Below are 13,531 nucleotides of genomic sequence, written 5' to 3'. Positions count from 1 at the left end.
TATAAATATATATATATATATATATATATATATATATATATATATATATATATAAAATAAAATGGAGGCCCACTACTGATGCAGAGTAGAGAGGTAGAGGCTAGTACTACAAATGGGACAGTGATGAAAAAAAGACTGGAAAGAGAGATATCACAAATTTCACAGTAAATGGTAATTGCAGTTTGCTTCAGCAGAGCAAAATGAAGAAGCTGTTGTGTGAAAAAAAATGCACATGTATTGTTGCCATCATATAACTATTGAGGAGCATTTCCTAAAGTGAGTTCCACAGAACATTAATCTGGAGAGATGTTCACAAAAGAAAACCAAAAGCGTCTGTGGTTAAAAAAAAAAGAGCACTGGAGAAAAAGAATTAAAAGTAAATACAGACAGACTCTTTGCCTTTCTTTCTTTCTTTTAGGTTTTTTTTCTTTGTTTCTTTCCTTTGCAAAAATGTATTTTTAGAATTTCTCATGTATTAGAAGATCAACCCTCCTGCATGTATAAAGGTGGTGGATGGAGTAGAAGGTATGAAGGGCATAAGAGAAACTGATCCAGTCAGTTCAGAGTGTTCTGGCAAGTTCTGGCTGTGGTCGTCATGTGAGGGTGCTGAGGCTAAGTTCCCCTTCATGCGGAGGAATTGATGTACTCCCAGCTACCTCCCCCCATAGACTTTGAGTTCTTTGAGGGCAGTGACGGGACTGGTGGATCTTCAGATCCCTCTTGCTCCCTGAGGAAACTGGGTCATAGTGAGTGTGCTACATTTAGTCTGAATTGAATGACTGACTGACTAGGGTGGGGACTGGGGGTCCTTAGTGCATTCAGTGCATGAGAAGGAATAAAGTTGCCATGTATTTGCATTTCAAGGGTTCAAATTACTGCATTTTGCCATTACCATTATCTGGTAACAAAACATTCAGGAAAAAAAAGAAAAATCCAGAAAGTTCCGAAAAGCAAAACTTGAATTTGCTGCTTTCAGGCAACTATTTCCATAGCATGTACATTGTATTTACCGCTATCTCCATTGCTTTTACATTGTATTAGGTATTATAAGTCATCTAGAGATGATTTAAAGTATAAGTAGGATGTTATATGCAAATAGTCTGTCATTTTATATAAGGGATTGAGGAGCCTTGGATTTTGGCATCCGCGGGGGTCCTGGAACCAACCCCCTGTGGATATCAAGGAATGACTGTATATATTTGATAATTCTTTTTTTTTTAGCGCAATGATATTTTTAAAATTTATTTTTTTTACATCTTTATTGGAGTATAATTGCTTTACAATAGTGTGCTAGTTTCCGCTTTATAACAAAGTGAATCAGTTATACGTATACATATGTTCCCATATCTCTTCCCTCTTGCGTCTCCCTCCCTCCCACCCTCCCTATCCCACCCCTCTAGGTGGTCACAAAGCACCGAGCTGATCTGCCTGTGCTATGCAGCTGCTTCCCACTAGCCATCTATTTTATGTTTGGTAGTTGTATATATGTCCATGCCACTCTCACTTTGTCACAGCTTACCCTTCCCCCTCCCCATATCCTCAAGTCCATTTTCTAGTAGGTCTGTGTCTTTGCAATGATAATTTAAGCAAAGTCGCCTTCTACATTATTACAGTATAGAGTTTTGAATATCAAAAAAAATTTTTAGGGTTTACAGTATTTATTGCCTCTTTAGGGAAGCTGTGAAGGAGGACTTTTAGTTTATAGTAATATAACTCCAGAAAAATACTGCAGATGTGCATTTGCATAACTGACTCTGAGGTATATACTCATATACCTACAGCTTAATATACGCAAATGTCTCCAATCTGATTATTGTACAGTCTTAGCATTCTAGAATGTATAATTTTCAATTACTGGAGTGCTGTTTTATGTAAAACTCACATCTCACAATGCATCATTTTTCTTCTGGTTTCCCTGAATTTCTATTGTACTGAATTTAAAATGTGAGTATGAAAGTCCACAAATGGGTGGATTGGTAGCAGGTTATAAAGAGAACTTCATTTTCTCTTTGAAACATCTTTTGGGACTTTCTCTTTTCCTGAAGTGTATCTTTTGAAATCTTTAAATACAAAAATTAAAAGAAAAAAAACCTCCATGAAAATGAGTTATTATTATTCATAAAGAGTAGATGACTACTTGTTTAAAGGCACATCAGGAAATGGTCATTGGGCCCTGGTCAATGGTCAGAGAAGGTCACCAGTGTTTTAACACAGACACATTTTCACACTCTCACCATCTTAATGTTGGTGCCATTTTGAGTCCTGGTGGTTTCACATTAAGCCTATTTGTCCAGTGCGTAGACCCTCTTTTATTTCCCAAAAGGAGGGCATAAATGGTGCTAACAGGAGTTGCAGAGAGTGCAGTTTGGCCCCCACTCCTTGCTTGGGTACTCACATCTTGTGATCTAGGATTCCTGAGATCCATTTTTAGTTCAAGACTCTTACGAAGCTCTATTTCTCAGCCTTTAAAACTCCATAGTCTTTCCTGATGAACACAAGCCATCTCACAATTTCTTGTAACTTTATTTAAAATTTCAAAACAAATGGAACCAATATTATGCCTAGAGCCAAATTAAAGTCATTTTAGTATTGAGGATGCTATTTTTAACCACACCTACAGCATCCTGGAAATGTTGATAGCTCAGGAAGGGTGAAAGATGATGAAGAGAATGAAAGATTCCCTCCATTAAGAGATTCTCCCTTGGCTTCACCTGGCAGAATTAGCAGTTCCACGGGAAAGACCAGACTATGGCCTTGGACCTCTTCATGCAGCACAGCTGGGGCTTGCTCCTCAGGGAAGGGGTTGGGCTAGTGGGGTAAGCTCAGGATTTGCCCCTTCTCTCACTGACCAGGTGTCTTTGCTTTTGTTTTCTGTTCTTTCCGTCTTCCCCTTCAGAGCATCGTGTGCACTGGGCGGCGTCAGTGGCACCCAGACCCCCTCCTGATCCACTGCATCCAGTCCTGTGAGGTAAGCCACGTCCCCTCCCCCAGACGCAGACCAGAGCTCTCTGTTCTGCTCACCTTATGGAGACTTGCATCCTTCTGCTTCAGTATTTGCCCTTTCCCAGATCCTATGTCCTTTGTGTAATCTCTTAAATTTAGCTCCACAATCCCCAAATTACAGATATTAGGATTTCTGATTTTGCCTTTTTTTAAATTTTAACAAAATCTCCAGGGTTCCATTTTAAATGACTTAATAAAAGTTAAAAGCAAGTCAGAATTATTTATGGTTTTGGGATTCTCTAACCGGGCCTCTCTGGAGTTTAGTTAGATCAGAGTTTTGCAGATCAGTGGCCCACAGACAGGGGTTTGGCCAGCTCAGTGTCTAAAAACAATTTTGTTTTGGTTGCTAATGCTTGAAAATTGGGATTTTCACATAAAATTCATATGTGTATATGTAACTTCACACACACACACACACACACACACACACACACACACACACACACACACACACACACCAAGTAAAAATAAATATAAAACTCTTTGTGCAAAAAAACCCAAGAATATCTGACAACCGTGGGCACAATTAGCTGCTCACCTACTGGGCTTCTCTCATTGACATCAACTGCCTGGGTCACGCCGGCATCTCTGTTTCCTACCTCTGAGGGGGTCCTGTAGCCCACTGTTGATTAACCCAAACTAGACCTTTACTACCTCAAGGAATCCTGTTTACTTCTCACACAAGGCTTTCCCCTAGCAGCGGGGGACTCAGGGGGATGTGAATTCCTTCACTAGATTAAGAGGAGTTTTTGCAAGGAAGAGTCAAGAATGAGGCAGAGCCTTGCTGAGGGAGATTGACCCAGGAATCCTGACATGGGACATATTACACACACACACACACACACACACACACACACACACACACACACACACACACACACACCATTTAAGCCCTCTCACCCTGGGAATAGCCAGTAGCAGATACAAATACTGTAGTCTCAGGCTAGAGTTAGGCTTTATCATCAAAGTCTTTCACTGGAAGTAATTAAGCCACTTAGCAGCAATGCTCAATAATTCTGGCTGTGCCTAGTGCGCTAGAGAGAGCTGTTTAACTTGCCCTTGACTTCCAGCACCCTCCCCCCACATACACACCCAACCCACATGGTTAGTCCCTGGATTCTCCTGTATCCCTGTTTCTTTTATCTAATTCTGGGAAACTGGGATCTCCATGAGGCCAAAGAGGGGGAAATTGTGGGGTTTCAGACAAAGGGAAAATTGGGTGGGGAAATGATACCAATAAAATAGCATCGTGAGAGTGCATCAGGAAAAATGCTAGCATGGAGTGTGCTTTGTTATGGTGTGGGCCAACAAAACAGCTCATCTTCTGCCATCATTAGAAAAACAGATGGCAGTGGGGTGGGGAGGGGAGTGAGTGACTCATCCACTGGGCAGGGGGTAGCAAGGGGGACGAGGAGGCCAGGGAAGGAAGGAGATAAACAGACAGAGCATTCGAGAACTTTGGCGAGATCAGAGGGATCCTGAGAATTCCCTTCTGTGGCTTCCAGGCATGATCGCAAGAGGGAGGGTGGATGGCAGGGCTCGGAGCTGGCTTCGGTGTTTCCCAGGAGGTTACAACACAGAGCTTTCCCCATTTGTCCTCCCTCCGTGCTGCACCCCAGCACATCCCTTATCCAGAGCTTCCCAGGCTTCTTTCAGCCCCTTTGTTGGTGTGACAAGGAACAAACCTTCATTTCCTCTTATGACCCCTCTGCCCAACTGCTATCACGCACAGCTGAGGCTTGACCACCACACACCTGGTGGTACCCACACTCCAGGGCTTCTCAAAGCATGGCCCCTGGACCAGAACAAGTGGTATCACCTGGGAACCTGTTAAAAACGCACATTCTCAGGCCCCATCCCAGACTTACTGAATCAGAGACTCTGTGGGTGGGGATCAGCAATCTGTGTTTTAACAAGGGCTCCAGGAGATTCTGAAGACCGCTTAAGTTTGCAAACCACCGCTCTGGTCACTATGGGAGCAGACAAGAAGGTTCCTAGACTGTGGATCCCTAATTTGAAGCTTATTTGTCTAGGGATAATTTTAGCCTACGTTATTCATTCACATTCTGATTATTCCACAGTATTTCCCGAGACTGTCTGGGTAGGACAAGATTTGAGAGGACATGATTTTGCTTGTGGTTTCCCAGCAAAGGCTAGGAAGAGGGAAAAAAACCCTTAGAGGGGTGGACGGGAGGAACAAAGAAGAAGAATCAATACCTGTAGAAAGGGAAAAGGAATTGTGCAGAGCGGGGCGCATGGGGAGAAGTAGGAACAACTCTGAAGGAATAAGTAGTAAGAAATGCAGAGAGGGAGGGCGAGGATGGAAAAGAAAGGACGAGAGCGGCTGAAACTGGCCTGTTCTAGGGGCAACTTGGCAGACACTTAGTTCTTTACTGGAAAAAAATCAGCTAAATATATTAGGGAGGACCAAAGAGTCTCAGAGACAGACGGAGAGAAAACAGACCTGGACGCAAGATGAACCCGAAGAGGGTCAGGTGGGTGAGAGCAAGTTTTAAAACGTGTGGCACAGAAATCTGAAACTTTGTACCCCAGTGTCTAAAAAGGGTTTTCTTTTTTGGCTTTCCAATAGCGAATTGAATTCTAAGATGTCCCCTTAAGACATTCAACCTCATAAGAGTGAAGTGCATCATTCTTTATTGGTCTCAGTACGCCGCGGCATTGAATCAATCCCCTCACTGTCCCACTCCACGCCTGCGTTGTGTCACTTCTGCACCTCTGTTTGTGTCCTATCCCCTTGGCCACAGAGTTTTAGCCTTCAATTCTCCACTATCTATGCCCTTCACTTTTCTTTAAGAGACAGCACTGAAGCTTCCCTCTGAAACATCTTATGTAAATAATGCCATCTTCTCGTGGTCGCTTACGCTCCCATTTTCTCAGGAGCACGTGTGTACCATGTATCTGGAGTCCAAACCTGTTCATGCCTTAAATTCTATTTTTCTAGTTGGTTCTTGTGTTTCACCATCTTGACCCAGACACTCCTTGTATTTTCTGTTTCTTTTGTAAGTTGCAAACGGGCAGGGAGTGGTAATTTGGTTGGTGGAGAAGTTTTGAAGTTAAACAGATACAGGTTCAAATCCTGGGTCAGCTGAGTGGTGTAAGCCTTTGTGTCTTAATCTGTATTGGGAAGTGGGGGCAACACAGCCATTTTAAGGAGTTGTGATGAGGGATTAATGTGATAATGGACATAAATGTTTAAGCATCATGCCATTCCGGGTCCATAGTAGATGCTTACAGGGTGGTTATGCACTATTAACCACTCTGTGAATGCTTAACTGAATGAGTGCAGCAGAAGGCAGGGCAGAGCTGCTGGGTGGCCTCAACGTGGTTAGATGCAAACTCTGAAGATGGGAAAAGGGAAAGAACAAAGGAAGAAAGGGGAACAGACCATTCCCTGGAGACCCTCTGAGATCCACAATTTGCAAATCACTTGGAGACAGCTGCCAACTCTAATCGGTCATGAGGAGCTCTACTCATTCCTACTGTTGCCCTCACTGGGGCCTCAACATCTCTCACCTGGGCTATTGCATTAGTTTCCTAATTGTTAACTCTAATCCCAGACCTGTGCCCATTAAAATTATAGACAAGCACACAAATAGTCAATGATAACTGTGTAGAAAACGAAGACTTATTCTGCCAATGCTTGGCCAATTGAGTGCACTCTTTTCCCAGTATGGGGGGGGCGCGTAGCGGGGAGGTTATCCTCATTTTGTGGGGTGATAATTGAAGTGAGTGTCAATGAACACATTATACCATCAGATCATATGTGTTATCTTCTCTTTTTCCTCCCTCCCTTCCCTCCCTCCTCCCTCCATTCCTCCCTCCCTTCCTTCCCTCCTCCCTCCATTCCTTCCTTCCTTCCTTCCAAAAAGTCATATTTACTAATCCTAACAAAGTCTACAGTCCTAGGTTCCATTAAACTAAGAACATCTTGTTCTCTAGGGAATGCAGCTGGAAATAAAGACCGCACTTCCAGCCTCCTTTTGCATAGAAATGACTAATTTCCTTCCTGTAGGATGATTAAAACTGAGTGCGCATTGACCTACATTTTGGTTCTGCTTTTTCTGTGAGCACATATTTCTTACAAGTTTGTTGTGCTTGTCAGCAGCCCCCCATTTTGGATTACAATTTCTGATAATTCTCTCTTTAACATTTTGCAGGTTCTTGTAGAGTTGTGCTTTTTCAAAAAAAAAAAAATAAGTGAGGGCAGCTGTGGAGGAGGACGGAGGTTGAATGATGTCAGAAGAATTAGGTTCAAATTCTGAGTCTACCCTTTTAGCTACGTGTTGTATCTGTCTGGCTTTCTCTCAAAACTCCTGTGAGAGTCAAGCGAAATAACTGATGTTAAGGTGCTATGTACATTGCCAAATAATATAACATATTTGTAGTGGTATTGCCTAAGGAATGATACACATCACTATGTAAGGATGGGCTCTTATTGAAACAATATATACATATTAAGAATCAAGAAAGAGTCCACTCACACCCAGTTTATATCTTTATGAGTATTATATACTGCAGGTGGCCATGGTTAATTGATGTTCTTGAGACTTCCGATAAAATTTAGAAAACTTTTAAAGATTATTTTGGGTATTTCAAGTAAGTCTCTCTGAACATGCTACCATTTCTCCTATAAATTCTTATACATACCCTTGTAAATGCCTATCATCTCACTTATCACATTATTTCAAGATTATATGACAGGTCTGTCCTTCCTACAGTCTGTGAGCTTCTGAGGTGTAGGATGTGTTTTATCCCTTTGAAAAACACAGGCCTAATTCTTCAATGACACCTGCTTCTACCCATCTAAAGGCAGGGAGAGAGAGTTGAAGGTAGACCTTTGACTTTGAAAGTCTCGAATTGAGAACGATTATATTAGTTTTCTGAGGAGTAGCACAGTGGAAGGAAAGGTAGGGAAGGAGTAGAAGGTGAAGGAGAGAATTACAACCCTGTCATGCGTAGAATCAGAAAGTTTTGCAACAGGGGCAACCCGGAGGAGCCAGAGGAAGGCTGTCAGGGGTCTGGAGGCAGGCTTGAACCTCAGTTCCATCCCTTAGTACATGTTTCCTTGGGCAAGTCCGTTAACATCTCTGAATTTAAGTTCCTCAGCTTTAAAATCAGGTGGATACAATTTATCTTTTAAACTTGTTCGTCAGATACCTGATTCAGAAAACTATGGAGATGCACCCAGGGGGTTGTCATTTGGGAGCCTTTGAAGAGGTCATGCCTCAGGAGACTGTGAGTCGTGCTGATTTTTCAGGCATAACTGGAAATATCCCTTGTTTCTGGGGATTTTTGCCTTCTGCATAGATTTTGATCTTTCTGTTCAGATTTGTGGCCTTAATGGTTAGCTTTGATTTCTTACTCACTGGATGGGTTGCATTTTGGAAATCTGTTGGCCCCGTCCTTCCTTGGCTTCAGTCTAAGGTCAGTTCTGCTTTTGGTTTTTCTTCCATCCTCCTGGTTCTAGCTGGCAAGAGAGAACTCAGACTAAGAAAGGGTGGATATGAGAGTCAGAACATGATAAAGGATGAGCAAGCGCCTATTGTGTGAATGTTCAGTAAACATTAATTGAATCTCATTTATCAGTCATACTGAGTGACTTCTGTTACTCACCGAAAAATTAATGCTTCTTCCCACTATCTATTATTCTAAGACAGTGGCAAGAAATACATATGTAGGTGCATATACATTAAGAGAGTGAGAGGCCAAGCTGATCTGGAGGAAGATTAGGTAAAGAATTGCTTAGTAAGACTCTTTGGAGTCCCTATCCAATCATTTTGATGTTCTCAAAGGAATGAGGAGCTTACAGAAGACTGAAAGTAAAGCTATGTAGCATGTACCATTTTAAAAGAAAAGGGGGTTGAACAATAAAGCCTATGGGCCTGCAAGCTTGGTTTTTCTACTAGGAAGACTTCTGGGACAAACTTCTCTAAGTCCTGTATTTATAAGGGATATACTCTCGTTTTCAGTGTGATGTTTTGTGACAGAATGATTGGTCAAAGAGATAAAGGAGAAATCACTTTTTAAATTTAGCAGGAGTGTCATTCTAGTCCAAACGATATACCCCTAATTTAAGAAGACACCTAAGGAGTTGACCACATGTTGGATCACTACTGTAGATTGTGCTGAACTGGGATGGTCCATCCAGTGGAAAACTCAAGACTTATTCTGGCCACACCTTGTCTTTACTCATTTCACATGGGCAGTGGACTCTGCTGATAGTTTTTTGTTTGTTTTTTTTGTTTGTTTTTAAGGTGTGCTTAAGAATTACTTGGAGTGCTTATTTTTAGAATGTAGATTCTTAGGTTTGCCCCTCCCTCCCAATTTTTACATATCAAGTCTTGTGTGGAGTCCAAGAATTTGCTTTTTTCAGAAATACCCCCAGGTCCTTCTAATGCAGGTGGTCCTCAACTGCACCTTGAGAGGCACTGGGCAGGAATGAATTAATACACTCAAAAATAATTGTATGCAATAGCATCCACATCACATCTAGAAGAAAAAGGTTCCATCTACCAATAGTTAACCATTTATCTAGTGGGTTCTTCTTCTTAAAATTAATTTTCATTGGAGTATGGTTGCTCTACAATGTTCTGTTAGCCTCCACTGCACAGCAAAATGTGTCAGCCATACACATACAGATATCCCCTCCCTTTTGGACTTCCCTCCCATTTATGTTACCACAGTGCACTAGGTTAGTTCCCTGTGCTATACAGTATGTTCCCATCAGTTATACATGGCGTCAATAATGTATATGGGTCAGTCCCAGTCTCCCAGTTCCTCCCACCCCACCCCTTTCCCCCTTGGTGTCCATACATTTGTTCTCTACGTCTCTGTCTCTATTTCTGCTTTGCAACTAACATCATCTATACCATTTTTCTAGATTACACATATATGCGTTATTATACGATATTTGCTTTTCTATTTCTGACTTACTTCACTCTGTATGACAGACTCTAGGTCCATCCACGTCTCTACAAATGACCCAATTTCATTCCTCTTAATGGCTGAGTAATATTCCATTGTATATATATATACCACGTCTTCTTTATCCATTCCTCTGTCGATGTACATTTAGGTTGCTTCCATGTCCTGACTATTGTAAATAGTGTTGCTATGAACATTGGGGTGCATGTGGTTTTTTTTGAATTATAGTTTTCTCTGGGTATATGCCCAGTAGTGGGATTGCTGGGTCATATGGTAGTTCTATTTTTTGTTTTTTAAGGAACCTCCATACTGTTCTCCATAGTGGCTGTATCAATTTACATTCCCACCAGCAGTGCAAGAGGGTTCCCTTTTCTCCACACCCTCTGCAGCATTTATTGTTTGTAGATTTTTTTTTTTTTTTTTTTTTTTTTTTGTGGTACGCGGGCCTCTCACTGTTGTGGCCTCCCCCATTGCGGAGCACAGGCTCCGGACGCGCAGGCTCAGCGGCCATGGCTCACGGGCCCAGCCGCTCCGCGGCACGTGGGATCCTCCCAGAACGGGGCACGAACCCGTGTCCCCTGCATCAGCAGGCGGACTCTCAACCACTGCGCCACCAGGGAAGCCCTGTAGATTTTTTGATGATGGCCATTCTGACTGGTGTGAGGTGATACCTCATTGTAGTTTTGATTTGCATTTCTCTAATAATTAGTGATGCTGGGAATCTTTTCATGTGTTTCTTGGCCATCTGTATGTCTTCTTTGGAGAAATGTCTATTTAGGTCTTCCAATAGTTCTTGAATAAATGAAGAAATCACCTGAGATAGAATAACATTAGAAAGATCAAGGATAGAGGTAAAAATATCTGGCAGACAGTGGTAAAACTGAAATTCTTATAAGCCAGAAAAGACTTAATTGTTTTAAAATTACAGTTAAATTTTTTAAATGATGGTTCATTATGGGTAAACAGTAGCCTGACTATGTTCTTAAAACGACAAGCTACCTGCCAATAAGTGTAGGTGAGACCAACCGAAAACCCGAGTATTTCATCGCCTATCATTATTCTCACCATGGATCTGATCCTGTTTTCTCTCTGGGTCCAACTTCTATAGCCATTAGAAAACACAGAACGTGTTGCAGGTCACAAAAATAATATCAAAAGCTTGATAATAATACCTTTGGTGAAAAATGAAAAGAATTGGGATCTTTAAGCCTAAAAGGGAAGGATAAAGATTAATGTAGTAAGTATTTTCATGTAGTAAACATTTTATATAGAGAAGAGTTAACAGTCAGCATCCCCCAATAACAACAGGACAGAAAATAATGGGCTTAAAAAGCTGAATGAACTATTTAAAGTAAATCTGTGTGAGAATATCCTGGAACTGTTAAACTTTATAGAAGTTTATAAAGGGAACTGTTTAAAGGCATATTAGTCTTTGGAGCATTTTAAAGGGATGTGTATTGTCTTCTCTCTGATATGGTTAAACATTTTCTGATGTCTCAGACACAGATGATGGTTTGGTATTCTCTCTCCTTGTAAATCTATCACTCCATGGATTTAAATGTAAATACATTTGTGTTTTCTGAAGGCAACCAGTAGAGATATTTTTAAGTGTCATGACTATAACGAGTACTACCTTGATAGGAATTTGTACAGGATGGAATTGGGAGTGGAAAGACAGGGGTGAGGAGGCGTTGGGGACAAATTTAGCTTTAGTGAAGTGGCTGCATTTACTTAAATGTAGGTGGGCAGTTGTATTGTTTTTACACATTTAGTAGCTGATATCAACAATGCTTCCATCACTAATTCATTCCATCTGCTCCATCATTCCTTAGATTCTTTCTTCCGTGTTGTCTTGGACCTCTCTCTGCCTCCCTTTTATTATTTGTATTCCAGATGGTAGCCCTGTTAGCTGTGTCTGGGACCTGTGCTTCTCGATCACTCATGGGCACTGCCTGGGTTTACTGCTGTACCTCTAGGATGTGAGGGCTGATATATAATTCATGAGGTGGAAATGATGGCGTGAAAATCGAGTTTTTATTGCACCTTTTTTTTCTTTCCCAGACTTTGAGCCCAGAAGGAGTAGAGAGGAGCTAGAATCAGACTAAAATGCCCCATTTTAGGAGACGCGCTTTATACTTGGGTGCAGAATGACTGCATGCAGATCTGAATGTGATGATCAGAGATGGGGGTGGGAGAGGATCACAGGTTAGCCTGCATGTGATAAATACCCGAGAAATAAGTGGTTTTTATGGGCCTCCGCATGATGTGTGGCCCTTTTGGAGGAAGGCTTTTATTTCTGTTAGGGTTTTGTCCCCTTGTTTTTTAGGACAAGATGTCATATATAAATACAGATAATTTCACTCAGCCTCACAGTGAAACCTGTTCAGCCATTCTTTTCTCAAACTTTTATCCTTTTTGTTTGTAAGGTTTATCTCTATTACTGTGCTTTAGTAATGCCTTTTTCATCACTAGATAGTCACAAATTTCTTTTAATAAATGCCCAAAACTTGATCTTTGAAGTGTGACCAGATGGAATTTCTACTGATCTTTTCAAAGAAACCTCTCACCTGAGCCTGTCTTTATAAATTCCTTATTAAAAAGAGAAAAATGAATCTTTTTTTAAGATACCTGTATATAGAAAACCAAATGTTCCAACCCAACTTTATCACTTTGGGCACTGAGATGGAGAAGTTGTTTAACTTCTCTTATTTCCTTTTCATTTACATTTTGTCATTTAAATGATATCCAACAATTAAACTTCTCTTTGCCACATTTTAGCTGTTTACAAATCAGATATTATAATCATTCTTCCCCATGCTTCTCAGAGGACAGATCATATGGGCTTACTTTTGACATTCTTGCCAAGTTCTTTAGTATCTATGGGTGAAAAGAAGTTAATTAGGGTGGAAATAATAATGACTTAGCAGCTAGTAATGAGAACAGCTACTCCACTTCTGGTAGGGATAGTGTGGGTCCTCACAAATCTAAATCTAAATATGTGTTAGACGTGCTAAAATCCAGAGAAAAAATGAAAATTAACTTATGTTGGAACTGTCTTCCAGGCTCACTGGCTGCCAAGTTCCAATCCCCTGGAGATTTGTTTGTGAATGTCACCGCCAGTTTTGTGCAGTCTCTGCACCGGCCTGGAAATCTGGGCATGTCTTTAGGCTTGTCCAGAATCCTGTTCGGTTCAGGGCTCTACTTTAGATCCTCCAGTTGGAACCTCTGAAAATCGGACTCCAAATGTTAATTAGGACTAGTTTTTTCATACTGAAAGCTAAAACCATTGTGTTTTTTTCCCCTGCTTTTTTAAAAAGTGAAGCATTAAAAGCACAACCATGTAAATTGTAAAACCTCCTGTAGATTAACAACATTCATGAGAATTTATGCTTAAGACTCCCTGGGAACCACACTGTGACATCCCGGTGGGCTTTCTACCAGGCTGCATTTTGCTCCTTTTGTCTTCTCCGGCCTCCCTGGTGGGCCGCTTTCTCACTCTGTTAATTCTCTTTATGGCATGGGTTTTTCCCTTTTTCTCCTCCAACCACACCCTTTTTCTGATTTACTCTGTGCTTTTCCTTAT

General features: G+C 41.3%; 1 protein-coding gene across 1 annotated transcript in view; it reads left to right on the top strand.

The window, feature by feature from the left end:
- Positions 1-13,531, top strand: part of PAPPA2 (pappalysin 2) — a 288,812-nt gene that overhangs the window by 248,032 nt on the left and 27,249 nt on the right. Inside the window, exon 20 of the mRNA XM_007454744.1 lies at positions 2,897-2,968. Within this exon, the coding sequence (XP_007454806.1) occupies positions 2,897-2,968 (72 nt within the window). The remainder of the gene's footprint in view (positions 1-2,896; positions 2,969-13,531) is intronic.

Source organism: Lipotes vexillifer, unplaced genomic scaffold (assembly GCF_000442215.2).
Source record: "Lipotes vexillifer unplaced genomic scaffold, Lipotes_vexillifer_v1.1 scaffold220, whole genome shotgun sequence".
Taxonomy (NCBI): domain Eukaryota; kingdom Metazoa; phylum Chordata; class Mammalia; order Artiodactyla; family Lipotidae; genus Lipotes; species Lipotes vexillifer.
This window is presented reverse-complemented; position numbering and strand designations above follow the sequence as displayed.